The 18831-nt window shown below is 40.6% G+C and overlaps 2 protein-coding genes across 3 annotated transcripts in view; one reads left to right on the forward strand and one right to left on the reverse strand.

Annotated features, from left to right (window-relative positions):
- Nucleotides 1–2641, reverse strand: part of LOC308115669 (E3 ubiquitin-protein ligase RNF170) — a 9870-nt gene extending 7229 nt beyond the window's left edge. The window contains exon 1 of the mRNA XM_080473299.1: nt 2390–2641. The gene's annotated coding sequence lies outside the window, so the exon portion shown is untranslated. The remainder of the gene's footprint in view (nt 1–2389) is intronic.
- hook1 (hook microtubule-tethering protein 1) lies at nt 2112–18617 on the forward strand. Of its 2 annotated transcripts, none has more exons than XM_080473298.1 (22): nt 2112–2358; nt 5304–5389; nt 6021–6093; nt 6661–6711; nt 7278–7410; nt 8597–8664; nt 8877–8939; nt 9924–10007; nt 11765–11928; nt 12891–13031; nt 13791–13992; nt 14116–14226; nt 14325–14412; nt 14516–14576; nt 14664–14804; nt 14918–15005; nt 15214–15245; nt 15340–15422; nt 15787–15887; nt 15976–16077; nt 16182–16250; nt 17126–18617. In XM_080473298.1, the coding sequence occupies exons 1-22, from the start codon at nt 2314–2316 to the stop codon at nt 17285–17287; spliced, it is 2148 nt and encodes a 715-aa protein (XP_080329424.1). In that variant the 5' UTR covers nt 2112–2313; the 3' UTR covers nt 17288–18617. The 2 variants fall into 2 exon arrangements, with proteins under 2 accessions (XP_080329424.1, XP_080329423.1); XM_080473297.1 differs by having other exon boundaries at nt 2187–2358; nt 14516–14582.
- Nucleotides 18618–18831: the final 214 nt, after the last annotated feature.

Below are 18831 nucleotides of genomic sequence, written 5' to 3' on the forward strand. Positions count from 1 at the left end.
TGGTTAGATCTCAACCCAACAATCATTCACCAAGAGCTTCAGGCTGCCAAAACTTTTTCTTCTTCTTCACATGATGCATTTTTTTAAATGTATAATTCTATTTTGCAATGTGTGTCAACAACTGGATAAAAAAGTAAAATGATCATTTATTACAGCTCACTATGGGAAGAAATTATGTGACCGCCATCACGTAGTTCATAGAAGCTACCGCTGCAAAAATATCTCAGCTAATATTTGCACTTGCTCTTTACCCACCTCAGATAAAGAATTAAAAGTGTCAGTCTGTGTGGCTCAGGTCATCTAAAAATAGATACAGCTCCCAGTCAGAGTCTCTGGAGCAAAACCTCAGGAAGTAAAATAAAGGTGTCTTCTTACTGGCATGGGACATCCAGAGCTGTTTCAGGCCATTTGAGTAAAGTCCAGCGGCTTCTTGTGGTGGAGCTTTTTTTTTGCTCTCACTACAAGAATAGGTTTCAGGATCTCTTGTAGCATTTTTGTAAGTTTCCATACATTGAATGAGAGGAGCAGCCACACATGGAAGATTTCTAATCTCAAACCCAGTGTTTGGCAATGACACACACCCTCTCGTGTTTATTGCACCTATAAGAAATGATTTACCCTCAGAGAAAGAGAAAAGGAGGTGTGCTGCTCACACAGTCTGCTTGAAAACCTTGTTTCCTGAACATGTGACCGACAAAAGTTCAGTTGCTGGTTTGTTGCACAAAGTTATGCTGTTTTTGTTTTTTAGAATGGGGTAAGAAACAAATGGCATTAAAGTTTTCCTGTGGGCATTTATATTATATCAAGCCTATTGGGCCCTTTTTTTTTTTTTTTTTTAAATATCTCTGTTCACCACACAGCTGATTTCTTACACAGTCATTCACCTGATTTTGACTGAAGATGGTCTGTATGAGCAATACAGACCATCTACTGAGGTCTTCACGGTATTATTAGAAGCAGGGGTGTGCTGCAGAAATTGAAAAATCATCATGTATTCCACTATTATTATTATTATTATTATTATCATTATTATTACAGATTTTATGTCATTCAAATCTGCACTGCTGTTGTCACATGGTTTTCAAATAGCTTTTAAAGATGCTTCTTACACACAACAAAAGGGCCTTGCACTTATTGCTATAGCTGACCTTGCAGAATAGAATAGAATAGAATAGAATAGAATAGAATAAAATAGAATAGAATACAATAGAATATATGTTCGCCGTTCATCTAATTAAATAAATAAATAAATAAATAAATAGATAGATAGATAGATAGATAGATAGATAGATAGATAGATAGATAGATAGATAGATAGATAGATAGATAGATAGATAGATAGATAGATAGATAGATAGATAGATAGATGCCCTGTTCGGGTTTAGATAGATAGATAGATAGATAGATAGATAGATAGATAGATAGATAGATAGATAGATAGATAGATGCCCTGTTCGGGTTTAGATAGATAGATAGATAGATAGATAGATAGATAGATAGATAGATAGATAGATAGATAGATAGGTAGACAGACAGACAGACAGACAGACAGACAGACAGACAGACAGACAGACAGAATAGACATTTCTAAAGTCGAGTTAGGTGGTTCCTTGGTTGGTTTGATTGTTACAGCATTGAGATTTATTCACAAGGCAGGCAAAAAGCCTCGTTATCCTTGTTTTGTTGTCATTTTTGGGTTCATGTTGTAAAGCACTGTTAAATCTGTGAACCGAAGTCTGATAAAGAGCGTACAGAAGAGATGATTAAAAAATTAGATGGGAGTTAAACAGACGTATTAAATTTAATATGACGCCAAAACCTCACTGAGAAAAGAAGTATACATCAAATTGTAAGTATTATTGTGTTTATATATTTGTGTTTACAGACGAAATAACGAGTTGAGAGGCCATCTAGCGTCATATCGATGGAAAGCGAGTATATTTCGTCCAGATAATCGAGGCATAAACGCCCACCGCAGATTTCGCTCTGTGATTGGTCAAGGCAATGTTTCATAGCTGTCAATCTTCATGGATATCGTTTCTGATTGGACGCCTTTTATATCCCCTCACTCTTCATAGTAACCAAGCCTGTGGGTAAATCAACGCCAATCCATTAAGAAGCTGCGCCATTCTCGTACGCTTTACGCTGTTTCACGACGCAGAGGACGTGACTTGTACCCAATATACGCATCTGCCATTGGCGAATAGCTCGCTACCTTTGGCAGCAGGTGAGGTCAAATGCAGAGGAGCGGAGCGGAAGGGCTTTGCTGACAGTTGGAGGAAAACATTATACCTTTAAGCTAAAAGGCGACAAATGGACGACAGCAAAACGGCGCTGGTCGAGAGCCTGATAATATGGGTGAGTTTACGTGCTCGTAGGTGTCATGTACCTGTTTGTCGCCGGTCGGAGCGAAAGCAGCGGAGCGTCGCTGAGGGGAGAATAAAGCCAAAAGAGAGATTTCTTAGAGATCAGCCCGAGTTGGAGCTGCTGCGGGTGGCTTCTCTGCTGCCAGTCCACCGTTAATAAGAGGAGAAGCAATGGATGATGTGCATCCTGCAGGCTGTTGAATATAAAGTTTCACCAGTAACAGTAACGGAGACAAAAAATATTCACCTGTTTAATGGTTGGCGGCAGTTTGACTGCAAATCCAATTACCCCGGGGGTATTTGTGGAATGTGACTCCTTGGGTTGTTTCATTAACATTATGCAAGTGGTTAAACTGAGCCGGCACCAGTTAAGCACCGCTCTCTGTTTGACGAGGTGTTATGCAGAGTTCTGCATCCTTTAGAGAATGGTGTCCCCCTCCGGAGGGAGCTCCTGCAGGTGAAAACACTGAACTGTATGCCCTCAAAATGACCTAAATGAAGTATTACGTCACCATTTGGCTCCCGAACACTGATGTCAAATATACAGCCTATGTCTTGGCTGAACATATTTTGATTTCCCCTTGGTCTGTCATAAATGTACCTGGAAGTCACTCAAAGTTGCCTTCAAATTTTAAGTATGCCTATTTTGTATGGACAGAAAGTATAATATTAGGCCTCTTAATAGTTATTCAACATGCTTTTCTATTCCGAAAATAATCTATATTCAAAGATAAACGTACAGAAGTTTCTTACAAAACAATGGAATGAAATAAATACCTCTTCTGTGTAGGAAATCAAGTTTTATCAGCCAAATAATTCTGAATATCCCTGTCATTTCAGAGAATACATCTTTATCGAAATATATTTCACACCAGTCTAACAGGTATTACTGAGGTGATGTGAAGCAATGCTGCCCTGACCTCATGCAAAGTACTGCATGGAGGAATGCAACAAAGTACTATAGTTCTTTGCAAAGTATTGGGATGTACCCAGCCTTTCCCATAGTCAGGTGCGATCAGCCCCACGACCCTGTACAGGATCAAATGGTATAGCTTTTATTAAAAAATTTTAAAAGAAAAAAACTGAACTTGCTCTTGTTTTTGTTTCATTTTAATCCATTCTTTTTACACTATTTCATAATGTAGACAAACCTCTTTGGAGTTTAAGGAAGGAAAACAAGTATTTATAAGTCACCATGTCATGATTTTACTGGTCAGGCCCACGTTTGTAGCCAATGAACAATTTGCACGCTCTGTTTATTCAGTCAAAAGCGACGAACTTTCCTCTGACAGACACAAACAGATGTCAACTGAAATACATTATCAGTGTTTTAATTCACTTTTGAAGTGCCTGTAGAATTATAAGGGGAATTATTTTGTGGGCGGAGCATATCTCAGCTACTCTACACACCTGCCAGAAACACTTTGAAATCAAATTAGGTTGTTATGTGGTGATAATCGCTCTCACCTCACAGCGAGAAACCCCTGGTTTGATTCCAGGCTGGTGTGTGGGTTGGAATCTTTCTCTGTGCAGTTTGCATGTTTTCCATTTGTGTGAATGGGTTTTCTCTGGTACTCTGGCTTCCTCCCGCAATCCAAAAACAAACTTTTGTGGTAATTGGTTAATCTAGAATTTCCCATAGGTTTGAATGCGAGCGCTCGTCTGTCTCCGTTGACCCTGTGATGGATACGAGGTGACGGGGTGATGTGAATCTCGATCGTCAGACAGAACTTGGCGTGACAGCGATGTGTTGGCTGTGCTGGCTTTGTTGTGGTTCAGTAAGAGGATGAGCGGTTTCTTAATGAGATCTGGTATCAAGTTGATCTGACATCCTGCTGCTGGATGTATAAACGGCATCGCTGAGCAACAATATCCCTGACACACAAACAAGTCTTACCAGATGTATGTCGGGTTGAGTCAAAACACATTTGGTTCTTCTTAGGACGTAAAACTGTGATTTGAGGGAGAGATTTCTAACTGTAAAGTAGATTTTTTATTAATGCCAACGGTTCTCATCTCTTTTTAGAGTAATACTTTTCACTTGTTTGTAATAAACTTAAACTGAGCTTCTTTTAAATAGGGTTGTTATTGCAATTAATGTTTACATCCGATATCAATAACCTATACCATAATAATCTAGTTTTTTTTTTAAATAATATAGTTGTAAAGATTGATCAGTTTATACTCTTCAAATAAAGACCATCCCACTTTTTAAAGTTTCTTTTAATGGAAAACGTTTAATTTTAATGATGCTTTGTTCAAAAGTGGTATTGACTGTTGAAAAAAGACAAGCATGTTGGATTTGTGGCCGCGCCACTGCCTTTTTTATCAATCTGGCTAATTTGTTGGTGCAGGTACAGACATCTGTGTATATTTACTGTCTTGCATTAGCTGGGGAAAACATTTTAATCTGTAATGACATTCGTATGTTGTCATTTCAGTTCTCAAACAGATGCAGATATAACATCTGAACAGACATGGTAATTAATGGAAATCATCACCAGTTTCTTTTATTGTAGACAAAGGCATGTCGCTGATGATCACTGATGTTTTGTCAAGTTAAACACCCACACATCTACAGGACACTGGTGGGAAATACTTTCCTGAGGAAAAACAATCGTGATATATGAGATTCAACATACGGCCATGACTTGAATTATTCACGTCGTCACTTAAGGTGTTGCTGTTCTGTTTTGGTGACTTTATTTTTCATTTTCACTTGGAGTTTTGCATCCTTTCGTCAGTGTGGCTGCGATCTCTCCTCTCACTTTGACTTATTTTCCACATGGGTTTTGCACCGCTTCAGAACATTTGGAGCAGCTTGGATAAACTCCTCGGTCGTAGCTCGTGAAATAAAGTGCTTCCAGCTAACGTTTTTTGTCAATATGTACGGCTCAGCAGTGCTGATAGTGATGCTGTGTTTTCTGCCCCCCTCAGCTGCAGACCTTCGACACTCCTGCACCCTGCAGAACGGTGGAGGAGCTGACCACTGGAGCGGCAATGTCACAGGCACTGCATCAGATGTGAGGGAGCACGTGCATTATTTACCTACAAGCAGTTCTGTCAGGATGAGTGGTTCACATCACACACAACTGCAGCGAATCAAGGCAAAGACAGTTTGAAAAGGAAAGAATGAATCTTCATCATATTGGCCCACTCAGATTCAGCTGTATATCGAAAATGTTTCTCATCCTGTGATCCAGATGTTGGTGTAGTAAATGTATACTTTGTGTGCTCTTGAATTCAGAAGACTGAAGCAGCAGAAACGCTGCATCCCTCCACTGTTATAGTTCTGTTCTACTTGCACAGGTGCAGAAACTCTATTGACTGGGACATTAGTGTCCATGTGTAGTACTGATCATTTTAGAAAACTTGTCATGGAAACAGCGTCTTAACGTTATTGGTGATAATTCTGTTAAATAAAGAGCTGAATTAAAAAAGACGAGGTTGGTAGTCTCATGAGTATTATTTTCTCTCTTTCAGACTAGTTGACCTAATTAAAACTGTTGTTCCATCAAAATTAGTTGTCCTGAATATTCCTATTTAACATCCACTGCTTTCAGAGACTTAAGGATATTTACTGAATAAATAGTTGATGATTCATCTCGGTAAATGAGAAGTCTTGTGTTGAGTAACCTTCGCTGCCCTTTACAGAGACCCTGCCTGGTTCAGTGATGGATGGCTCGGTCGCATCAAAACAGATGTTGAGGACAACTGGAGACTAAAGGTACCGTGCAATGTTCACCGTCTGTCTTACCTCGCTCTGCTCCTCGTTTTCTATGTGAAACTCCTCCACATGCAATAAATCCTGTTGGCTACAAACCTGTCTGAATGTCCTTGACGGGTTACTGGTGGCTCACCCAGCCCTCTGACCTGCACTGGGACTCCTCTGGTGACATGTGGGCCTGTACGGTTTGTCAGGAGAAAGTGCAAATAAACAGTAAAAAAGATTAAATGCAGTCAAACTTAAAGTAACACAAGTGTGAAATCACAATGGTGCATGTCAAAACACAAGGAAAATATTCCAAAGGGATTTTTGCGAGTTCGAACAAAGAGCAGAAAGTCAGCCACTTCAAACTCCCGATTTTCAATTAACTTTCAACATAGGCGCAACGCGCACACACACACACACACACACACACACACACACACACACAGGATTTCCAGGTGATGGCTCCTTTAAATCTTCTCTGAAAGCTCATGATGTCATCATATGCATGCGGTTTTTAAAGAATTGTTGCATAAATATTGTGTAAAATTTCCTTTATTTATTTCTTTTAATCTCTCTCCTCAGATGAACAACCTGAAGAAAATCCTGCAGATGGTGTTGGATTATTACAATGAGGTAATTGTCTACAGTTTGGTGGGAATGTGAGCGATACGTTACATCCGTGTGTTGTAGTGCAGAATAATTCCTCTTGTGGTGTGGTAGAACTCATGCTTCATATGAGGGCTGAACTCTGTTCAGTCGATGCTGTTGGGAGTGGTAATCTGAACTGTTTCCATGGAGTGAGGCCTCAGGAGGTTTTTCATGAAGGCAAATCTAGTGTGAACAGCAGATAGGAAGTAGGGAAGTTGGGTCCTTTAAGGGTGATTGTTTCTGTTTTTATTCATTTTCTCAGCATACTTGTTGAACCAAGTATGATCATTTGAGATTCAGGTCTCATTTGCAATGATGACCTGATCAGGAAAAAGACATAAAACAATAAAGGCATAAGAAAAAAATAAATGATGTCAAACCAATCATAGAAGCCGGTGACATGTACAAAACACTCTCAATACAGAGATAAAGTTTTACTTGTTCGACATAATCAATTTCCTTTGTGCATGGGAGAAAATTTAGACGTTCACCCTGTGGTAGATTTGTGCTGAAGACCATGTATTTATATTTATTTGTGTCTGTATTTTCAGGTTCTATCCCAGGAAATCTCAGATTTTCCTTTGCCAAATCTTTCTGTTGTGGCCGAGCATTCAGACCCAGTGGAGCTGGGCAGGCTGCTGCAGCTCATACTGGGCTGTGCTGTCAGATGTGAGCGCAAACAAGGTGTGTCATTGTTGACATGTTGCAGGCAATTTCTCCACTCAAGCACTGTACATATAACCATGGCTGGGATGGGCGATTTCTATCATGATAAGCAAAGAAAAAAAATATCAGTACCAGTGTGCCAAGTTGTGACGGAGCACATCCACCATGAGGATTATAAAAAGAGCCAGTTTGAATGTAATCTGATGTACCTTTTTGATTTATTTATATATATATATATATATATATATATATATATATATATAAACAAACCTTGAAATAAACTCAGTAATACAGAAATTTGGAGTACTGTCAATGGATCCCCGGTCAGTTAGTGCTCAAAATGACTATAATCCTACATTACCCGTGACACCAATAATGCTCTCAAAGTCATTGTCCTAGTCATTGTATAAAAGCTCACAACGTGATCTTGAAAACTGCATTATTTATATTACAAGCTACATTTCAGCAGCTACTCCAGCTTCTCGACTGATCGTTTTACAGCAGATAGTTTGTTGAGCGTGAGCAGGGCATCATGGATTGTTTGCTATAAGCAGCAGGTATCTACAGGTGACTGTAAGTCATTGCATGCATGCATGATGCTGCTTCTAACTCAGTTTCATGGTTTATTTTCACCTGGGAGTTGTTGACCTTTGAGGTAAAAATGTAGTGCTACGTATATTGTAAAATCTGGACATAGTGTCTTTTTTTGTGTGAAATCCCCCCAACTCTCTTAAAATTGATAAGCTGACTATTTGTTATAAATTTGTGAAATTTGAAAGATTGAAAAAGGCAGGGTTACATAGTTTTATTTTTATGTTATGTTTATGTTTGGGTGCAAATGTTCCACTGCTTTACACAGACTATAAGAGCAGCAACCAAACAAGAATTATTGAGTTACCAGTTGAGCCGCAGATTACCAGGCAGGCTGCAAAAGGAAACCAGTGAAGACAACTCGGTATCTGTCTAGACACAGATTCTAAGTGTGTGTGTGTGTGTGTGTGTGTGTGTGTGTGTGTGTGTGTGTGTGTGTGTGTGTGTGTGTGTGTGTGTGTGTGTGTGTGTGTGTGTGTGTGTGTGTGTGTGTGTGTGTGTGTGTGTGTGTGTGTGTGTGTGTGTGTGTGTGTGTGTGTGTGTGTGTGTGTGTGTGTGTGTGTGTGTGTGTGTGTGTGTGTGTGTGTGTGTGTGTGTGTGATTACTCTGACAGAATACATCCAGATAATCATGACCTTGGAGGAGTCTGTGCAGCATGTTGTCATGACAGCCATTCAAGAGGTCAGTTCATCTTTCTCCCTCTATGAGAGCATTGGTATTAAAAACATCCAGACACGATTTGCCGATTCAGGTTTTCTCTGAAGGACACGAGCAGCAGCTGTAGTCGTTGAACGAGGGCAGAGTGCACCCTTTCACATTGTTATCAAATGTTGATGTTTGGCAGCTCATTTATTTGAGCCTCTGTGACTAAACCATGACACTTTCTTCTCCAGCTCCTGAGCAAAGAGACTGTGGCCCCATTCGGAGCAGAGCCGTCGGGGGACGTGGAACAGCAGGTCAGTGCTAATTCTGCAGGGATCCCTGTAAAATGGGTCTTTTAATGTCGGTACTTTATCCCAGAAAATCCTACAACAGGAAGATTTTACGAAAACCATTGTTGGGTAAGTTATTGAGAACGTTAGTTTTCATAGTTTCGTGACAATCTTGATTGAGGGGCATCAGCTTTTATTTCTTTTGGGGGAAATAACAAAAACCCTAAACATGTACAATTATAAGTATGATGGAAAGAGAATTAAAAATTCAATAGAATTAGCTGCAGTGGGAAAGTATAAGTTTAATATTTAAGACGGTTGCAAATAATATAAAATCTGTGGAGTGTATGGACTTCTTTGATGTTTCAAAGTAAAAAAAAAAAGTTAATAGTTGAGCTATTTGATGCCTGAAGATAATCATCAATTTGATTGATCTGAGCTAATCTTTAAATGCTCAGAAAATCCCTGATTTATAGCAAAAGAAAATATAGCTGGCGTACACAGGCATCAACTATAATTTTCATTGAGCCTGTAATGTGCGTTGTAAATTTATTTGGTTTATAAATTGTGATAATGAATTAATTAATAGTGAATTTATTCCCCCGTTGACAAACATTCACATTCAACCACAAATAAGTACTTTGTGCGAGAAAAAGTGTGTGTGGTGTGAAAGTCTGGGGTTAAAGGTGAGTGTGGCTTTGGCTCGAGAGAGGATTCATGATCTACAAGAACATCAGAGGACTTTTTCAGTCTCGTGATCTGAATATAGAGTAATTCTTTCTTAATCCATGTGAGCCTCATATAGATGAGCTGTCCTCAGAGGTCCAAAACTCCGATCCTGGAGGGCCGCAGCCCCGCATGTTTTCCATGTCTCCCTTCTTGAACACACCTGAATGTCCTGATGGTTCATCACCACATTCAGTACAAAGCCAGATAACGAGCCGCTCATTGCAATCAGACCCCTGGATGAGCATGTTGGTATATTCATCCTTTCGTCCACATGTCCAGCTAAAAAAAGCCCTGGAGGACCTTTCTGAGCTTCTCGTGGAGAAGGAGGCTCTCGCCCAGCGCTGTCAGGAACTGGACATTCAGGTGATTGGAGCGCTCATTCACACACTTCCTGTAAAGGAACACACTGTGTTAACTTAGAGCTGTCCAAAGCGGTGCCGCAGGTTTGCACATATTAAGCTCTCTCGTGTCTGCACACACAACCCCACGCTCACACGGATGCCTTTGGTACAGTAAAAACATCAGTTGTGTAATTTGCTGTAATGCTTGGGCCCATTGTCTGGAGCTGTTGTGGCAGAAAGACTGTGGGCTGACATTCGGGGCTGTGCTGGTCCCACCGTGGCACCAAGCCCATCCTCTGCCTCTACCAGAAGGCCTCGGTCAGCACGGCACCGCTCCGGTAACGTTAGCACAGGCTCTCTTCTCCCACTGGACTCTCGACAGATTGATTTGTTCTTTCCGCAGTCTTGTCCGTCCCTCGTGGCAGCGAGGTAAGTCCACCACAGCGGTCCGTCCGGCAAAACTAAACCTCTCTAAACCAGCCGCTTCCAAGTTTGACTCTTCTAACAGACGGCTCAGTGAGGACTCTGCTCGAGACGAGTCCTGCTTGTTGGTTTATTAACTGCTGGTTGTAACTCAGTAATTTACTTTATGGCGTCTGTCTGGTCAATTTATCATTTTATCTTCTCTTTGGGAAAATAAAAAACACTGAATTGTGCCTTTGCTTTGTTGAAGGATTGCTCATTAAGAGTTGGCAAGCATTTGCTATAATCCTGTTATGGTTATGATGGTGATCCCACGTCATTAATATGAACAGACATAATACAGCTGAGATCAGTGAATCACTGTTTTACCTCCAGATTATAAACTGAAAGCAAGTCGGTAATGTTACAATTTTTAGATGTTTTAAAAATGTTTTCAGTCATGTAGACAAGCCTGAGAAAGTGAAAACTATTTATTTACGTCTGGCATATTTCTAGTCGTTTCTGTGTACTTTATAAGAGTATTGTCAAACATATTTTAAGTAACAGTCTACAGCCACAGTTCTAAAAATGTTGGGACACTGTTTAAGTTGTAAATGAAAACAGGATGCAGCTATTTCATCTACAATAAAGCACAACAACTACACAGATTTCGTTACAAAAAAGAAATAATCTATTACTCCGAGATTCAGTTTAGTAAACTGTGAAACAATACACACACACACACACACAAGCAAATATTTAGTAAAAAACTATTTGAGCAGTATTTGGAATGTAAAGAAATGTTTGTCTATATTTTCTGCTGAACAGTTTAAGAAAAAGGTCCTCAATGTGAAAATAGAAGTATTTTGAAGATCCTCCTGCCTACAGTACATAATATCACCAAATCCAGAGAATCTGGAGTAAAACTAAATGTTTTTTTTTATGTTGAATATCTTTCTTTCAGAATCTGAGCTGCAGTCTATACTCCTTTCTTTAGAACAACTCCAAATTGCTCCATTCATTGCTTCCTCTTTTCATTTACATTCTTGACATTGTCCCCTTTGACTTTGTTTTGAGATTCACTGGTAAGGCCGGGGGAAAATGATGGGGAGAAAAAGAAATGAAAACTAACGCTGTGTTATTAACATGTTGGCTTGAAGCGCTTCCAGCATGGATTAACTGCACTGTTTGCTTTGCCAGCTGGGAGAGGACGAGACTTATCTTTACAACGGGGGGGGGGGGGGGTTGATGCTTCCATACCACTTTTCTACTTTGCATGCAATAATTTAACCAACAGTGTCTCTACTTGTTCCTGCAGACTCGCAGTCAGGTGCTGTTTGTGGGGAGCGGCTCGCTCATGTTGTTGTTTCTGGACAGGTCACCGTACTTCAAGAGGAACGAAACAGCTTATTGGCCGAGAACGATGTCCTAACGGACCGAGCCAACCAGCTCGACACATTCGACGACCCGACCACGTTCTCAGGAAGGAAACACAGCCAGTTGCAGCAACAGCTGGAGACACTGCAGGAGGAAAACTTCAGGTTCGTCTCTCCCTCCTCATGTGGGCTTCTGCTTCCTCGCTGTGGGCGCCGCAGTGTTGCAGCGTTAGAGGGCTTTTGTATAAAAACTAATTCTGTCTTCCCGGAACTCCTTTCAAACCCGATCACACCCTCCCATCGTCATGACAGCTGTGTGCAAAAGATTGTTGGGTTCCCAGTTAATATCAAGGAAGGATGGAAGTCGTGACTGAATCGATATGAAAATAATTTGTTGTCTGCATCTTGTGGAGCTTCCTGTGTGAGCGAACGCGTATTTAGAGACGTTACCCCGAACACTGCACTCGTTGTGATTCGCTGCGTCCACAAGTAAATTCTCTCAATCTGCAATTAGGAATGGGTTTTTCTTTTCTCTTGTGTTTTTGCACTGTCTACAGGTTAATCACATTGCTGCTCTGATGCTGCTTCTTCTCTTTGTCAGTGTAATAAAATCATCCACAAGGCAGGCTCTTCATCAATATGTCAGGCACAGTCATTGGATTAGATACATGCTTAATATATCCTCGATAAATAATGAATCCGAAGAACAAAGTTTGATATATATATATATATATATATATATATATATATATATCAATATGTGTGTGTGTATAAATTGATTCCTAGGACAGGACATAAGTGGACAAAAGATGGATGGTCACTTTAAAGCAGGTGAAATAAATGAAGTGCTTCTAAATTTAATTGACAGTAAAGCAGAATATTGAATTGGTTTGAAGGTGAAGCTCAAGTTAGAAACGCAAATTTATTTTTAAGGGATTTAGAATTTCTTTGACAGCCGTTGGGATCTATTTGATATTTGTATACAGTTGATGTACCTTATATATTTTTCACTGAATATTGTTTCACAATCTGAAGTAAACGGACTGAATATATCAATTTATAAAACACTGAATTGTGGGTAAAATGTGCTGCTCTGCCCCTGTTCAGCCATGTGTTTGTGCTGACAGACTGGAGGCTGCTAAGGACGACTACCGGATCCACTGTGAGGACCTGGAGAAGCAGCTGATCGAGGTCCAGCACCGCAACGACGAGCTCACCAGCCTGGCAGAGGAATCGCGGGCTCTCAAGGATGAGCTGGATGTCCTGAGGTCTGCGAATGCAGCTTGTACATGCAAGTTGTTGGGAGAACATTCATTATGTTTTGTGAGATTATAAAAAGGTCGCTTGCAAAGCATCATTGACGTGGCGACGCGGCCGTCTTACCGGAAGCAGAAACTTTGTGTCAATAAACCTTATTTTTGAGATTTACTTAAATATTTTGCTGAGCAGTAGATGTAATATTGTCCATTCTTAAATTTATAGCACTTTTAGCAATATTGGCTTGAGTCGCATTGGTTTTTTTCTTTAGGGTAAATTTTTGAACGTAATTGGACCTGCAATTCTTTATTTACTTATTTTGCGAATTCAATTTTTTTTTCCCTCAAAGTTCAGATCATGTCAAACTCATTTTAGTTTAGGGGCCACGTTCACCTTTAGTTAGTCGCACTACAGAAAGGCTAAGACTCAGAACGACAGAGCTTATTGCAAGATAGTGTTGTATTGTTCACTTAATCTTAATAAAACTATGCAAATCCCATCGGACAAATAACATATATAAACTGCATTTCTTTTCAATAAAAGCAACTTGTATATGTAGTCATTTCTACCCCTTACAATATCATCCATGATATTCATGGTGGATTTTATTTCAGTTCATTTTCAAAGTATTGTTTTTAAATGGATCATATATGTCACAGCTGCGTCCCACTCTTCGTCCTTTTTGCCTTGAGTTTTGTTTCTTTGAGACCTTTTAGTCCAGTTTTTTTGGGGGATTTTTTATCACCGAGGTTTATTTTTCTTCCTTACAGAAACTGCTCAGACCGGGTGGTGATGATGGAGGCCTCAGTGGAAACCTACAAGCGCAAACTTGAGAATCTGGGTGATCTGAAGCGACAGATGAAGCTTTTGGAGGAAAACAACATGACATACATGCAAAACACTGTGAGCCTGGAGAAGGAGCTCCGCAAGGCCAATGCTGCCCGTGCACAACTGGAGACCTACAAGAGACAGGTAGGTGACATGCAAAGTATGACTTGACGAAAGATGAATTATTTGCCACATCTGTCTGCTTTAAATCAGAATGGATGTTTCCAGGGCTCTGTGCTACGTTTATGCTTGCTTTCTTTCTTTGAGGTCGTGGAGCTCCACAAGAAGTTGTCTGAGGAGACGCGGCGAGCAGACCATCTGGCTTTTGAGCTGGAGAGGCTGGAGGAGAAGCACGAAACCGTAATGAAGGAGAAAGAGGTGAAGAAGCTTTTTGAGTATTTTGTGTGCAGCAGTTTTGAGTGTTTTGATAAAATGCTTTACAGACAAACGGCACTTTGTTTCCAATCTTTCGCCAGAGGATCATCATTGAGAGAGATTCTTTGAAGGAAATCAATGACGAGTTGCGTTGCACTCAGGCGCAGCAGCACCAACTCTCCCAAGCAGGTATCTCATTGTGAAGTCATATCGTATCGTGCACATATGCACCATGATACTGCACAACCGCTTTTTGTAATCTATATAAAAATTCCTATTCCCTCCTATGCAGGGATGCAGCCTTCTGAGAGTGACAACCACGATAATCTGGCGGCCGAGTTAGTGCCTTCCAAGTACAAGTAATCTACTTTTGTCTTTTACATGTAAATCCTTACCACTGTAGTCTGGTATGTTGGCATCAACTTCCTCTGCATGTTTAGGGAAAAGTTCATCACGCTGCAGTATGAGAATAAGATGCTGAGAGTGCAGCAGGAGGAACATGAGAGGGAGAGGATTGCAGCTCTCCAGGCCCAACTGGAGGAAGCCCATAAGACACGCAGTGAACTGGATACTGACAACAGGTTAGTCGAGTTCATGTCGCTCACAGATGTGAAACTGCCCCCCCCCCCCCCCCCCCCCCCCCCCTACTTTGGTAAATGCTTTCTTCTCTTCCCCTTCAAATGCTAATCTTCAGATTGAATCAGGAGCAGATCCGTGAGCTGCAGCAGCAAGTCGAGGACCTTCAGAAAGCTCTGCAGAGTCAGGCAGCCAAACCTGATGATGTAAGGCTGCCATGCACTGACACCAATACACAAGAACTGGCCCACAGAGTTAATCTGAGGCTCTTCGACCTTGTGCTGGCATAGATTACTGGAACAGCTTTGTTAGACTGTGTTAGGAAGTTCGTCATGAGCATATCTTTTTGTGACTTGTTCCTTATGGATTGATTGAATGCTTTAATCACATTTGATCTTGTACTTTGATTTTTAGTCAAACTTGAAGAGGAAACTTGAAGCACACATGTAAGTGTGAGTCTGCTCTGATAAAGCTGGGGAATTAAAAATATCTGTCTTGTTCTCCAGTAGAGGGAGGGAATGAAACATTTTCTCTCTGCAGGGTTCAGCTGAACGAGGCTCAGGATGAAATCATGAAGAAGAAAGAGCTCCTTGAGGACCTCCAGCCTGATAACACTCAAACCTGTAGGTTTCTTCACTGCTATCTGGAAGCCAGAAACTTAAAATTCCCTTTATTTTGTCTAGGTTTTAAAATTTGAGTGAGCATAAACGGCCATTAAATTTGACTCAAGGCATAATTAATAAGTAGTTTATATGAACTAGGTGGATGCTGGTGGTGTTATTACTTCACAATACTTCTTTTAGATGTGCTTTTTAGTTTTGCACCAACTCTATTATTGTACCTGCTCTAGTTTCCTGATGGCTCTTACTGCTGTGCTTATCTTATTGTTTTAGTTTTTCCTCGTCGTTGAATTTCTCCTTGAACAAATGCAGCTTTGTCGTGCTCTCCAGTCATCCAAAATGACCTGTCGTGGCTTCATGTTTTCAGCCCTGAAGCTGGACGAGCTGATGGCTGCGCTGAAGAAGAAAGACGATGACATGCGAGCCATGGAGGAGAGATATAAAATGTACCTGGAAAAGGCCCGTAATGTGAGTCATTTTTTATTTCTTTATCAAACATTTCAGTTCATTGTGATCGAACGTTGGTTTGTCTTTAACCAACATCTCCTGCTCACAGGTGATTCGAACGCTGGACCCCAAACTGAATCCTGCCACTGCAGAGATTCAGGCTCTGCGGGTGCAGATTTCAGACCGGGACATGCAGATTCTCAATCTGGAAGTAAACGCCTCATCTTTCTTTTTTTTCTTTTTTTCTTTTTCCCAAGCGCTCGCAGTGTCCGTGCACAAAGCTTTCCAATGTTAATGATTTGATTCGCCTTGCAGCGCCAGTGTGAGCAAGCCCGGCTGAGAGACTGCGAGGAGAAGCTCATCGTCACGGCGTGGTACAACAAGGTAGAACCTCACACTCACAGCAGGGGCTTCTCAGAAAAATCCAGAACTCATTAGAAACTGTACAGAAATTTTACTTCTTTTAAACTACTGATTAAATAATATGAAATAGAGAATCACAAAATGTAATATCCAGTTTTAAAGTTACTCTACCAGAAAAGAACCCCTTTAAAACATAACTCCCATCAGGTATCGCTTCTGCACAGAGAATAAACCAAAACAAGACCATTACCATTCATTTCCATTAATTTGCAACCCGCAGTTCACCGAATCGATCACACCAGATTCGATGTTTTTACAAACAAACCGTATCTTGCAGCCATCAAACTCTTGCTTATGTTTCTTTAACTGATGTCTTCAGAAACCTGCCCCGTGGGTTTGTGGGATATCAAAGACGGCGTCCCTGCAGCTCAAGCAAAAATGTCAACATTTAACCGAGTTAGCCCCCAAAAAAGCCAGACTTTCTCAAAGTCACGAGAAACTGATCATCTCGATTCACGTTTAAAAATCGATTGGCGAAGTGAACAAACAGGATCTTGCTCCAGGAATCTTTGGGCATTTCCGTGACGCTACGATGTCGACAAACCCGGGTCTCTTTCGCAAAAAGTATATGCTGGAAATACGTGTTTGCCTGACTGGAATGACGAATTTCATTGAGAAAGGTATTGAGAACCTATAACAAATGTACTTTAACAACTAAAACTGGCTTTTTTAAAAATGTGTTATTTTTTCCGTGTGGATTCTGGTAGAATAACTGCTTCAATTGGATTATTATAAATTACTAAACTATGGGTAAAATACTTAAGATGCACCTGTATTCACAGCCTGCCTTTTATAACTTCATAAATACTGATGGTGTGTCTTTCTCTGCTACTTAGAGTCTCAACTTTCAGAAACTGGCCATTGAATCGCGTCTCGGGGGCCGCGCCTCCATGTTGTCCAGCGGCCAGTCTTTCTTGTCGCAGCAGCGTCAAGTGTCGAACGCGCCACGCCAAGCGCTCCCCATCGGTGTGCCTGCCACCACCACTACCTCCAAGTAGATCACATCTGACCTTCTTCTCAGCCCCTCGCACAAGTCGGCCCTCAAGTGACCTTATACACATCTGCTCTCGGCTCTCTGGGGGGGGGGGACCGAGAACAAGCTGATGTGGCTCACGAGAAACCTCCCCAAACCCTGACGTCATGGCATACTGTATCGTATCAATCATAGCAGCCAAACCCATGCGATACGTTCACGCCATTAGCTAAATTAACACACACTATTTCCGTGTGTGTGTGTGTGTGTGTGTGTGTGTGCGCGCGTGCGCGCTTCATACCCTGCTTAGCCTCGGCTCTCCAGTCATATTCAGTCAGGAATGACAGAAATGTAAATGCAGAATGATTTTATTTACAATAGAAGCTCATTTTAGTGATGAATGTGATCTTTGAAAAGGGCCGACGAAATGTAACTTAAGATGATTGTTGAGTTATGTACAATCTGTACCACTATTCTATGCAGTGAGAGCGGTCCTAACTGATGAAAACCTGTTTCAAGACAGAGATGCTGATATTTGGTGCTGGCCACCAACTAGATCAAGCGTCATCAATGTTTTAACACAAAAAAAACAAAAAAAAAAAGAACAAGCCTGTTGTGTAAAGCTGTGAAACTCCTGCAATCTTGTTCATGATCAAGCTGTGCAGAGCCGCCAACACAGCTCTTACCAATCAAAATCAGGAAGATTCATTATTTTCTGAACTCCCAGGGACATATTTGACCTCTGCTCTGAGCAGCTTGCGCTCACTGAAAACGGAGGTGTTTTTAATGGCCGCAACATATCTTTAATATTAAAAGAATATCAAGATTTTAATCAATAAAGTTTTATACAGCTGTAAGCTTGATTTAAACACCAGCTCTTAATCCAAATGTCACGATCAGGTGAAACATTCATTCAGTACCTGTAAATGGAGAATTATAATTCTGTCTACTGTTTCCAATCCGACGTTTTCAGACTGTTTAGTGTCCGTGGTGAGTGCAGAGGCACTTTAGTGAAAGGAAGGCGCCATCATTGATTTTTGTTTGTTAGTTTTCTTTTTTGGGGGGGAGGGGGTATTCGATAAGTTAACCTGCACTAGTATCGCAGCAGAAACGGGCTGTAGATTACCTTCACGTGCAGCAACACTACTAAGGCATTTAACATGCTCTCACCGTATGTGATCTATAGATGTATTTAAAGTGTTTTGCTTGTTTTTCCTTTGCCGTGGATGATTCTTGTCGACAGCTCATTCAAATTCAGTCATTCGTACGTGTATATCATAATCAAATCTAGCATTGGAACTATTCAAGTCTTTGGTTTTTATGTTAGTAGATAATAAACTCCTTTTTAAACTACTAAACTATTTGTGAGTGAGTTTGTGTACTCTTAATAAATACATAGGAATCATAATTGATGTAAATGAAGCCTTTCAGCAATATACGAATGCTTAGTAATGATATTCCAGATAAAAGAAATTATATACAGTCTAGACAGCAAAAAAGCAACAGAAACCTCAAACGGTAATATGAAGAAAATGGAAAGAATATTGTAATAAGCAACTTTACAGCTAT

Source organism: Lipophrys pholis (genome assembly GCF_963383615.2).
Source record: "Lipophrys pholis genome assembly, chromosome: 10".
Lineage (NCBI taxonomy): Eukaryota > Metazoa > Chordata > Actinopteri > Blenniiformes > Blenniidae > Lipophrys > Lipophrys pholis.

What these genes read in the sequence shown, in the direction of transcription:
- hook1 (XM_080473297.1), top strand. Translation starts at nt 2,314, where the DNA reads ATGGACGACAGCAAAACGGCGCTGGTCGAGAGCCTGATAATATGG. An exon ending in GTCAGGAACTGGACATTCAG is followed by an intron (nt 10,008 to 11,764) that starts GTGATTGGAGCG and finishes GTTTCTGGACAG; the next exon opens with GTCACCGTACTTCAAGAGGA. An exon ending in GAACTGGATACTGACAACAG is followed by an intron (nt 14,805 to 14,917) that starts GTTAGTCGAGTT and finishes GCTAATCTTCAG; the next exon opens with ATTGAATCAGGAGCAGATCC.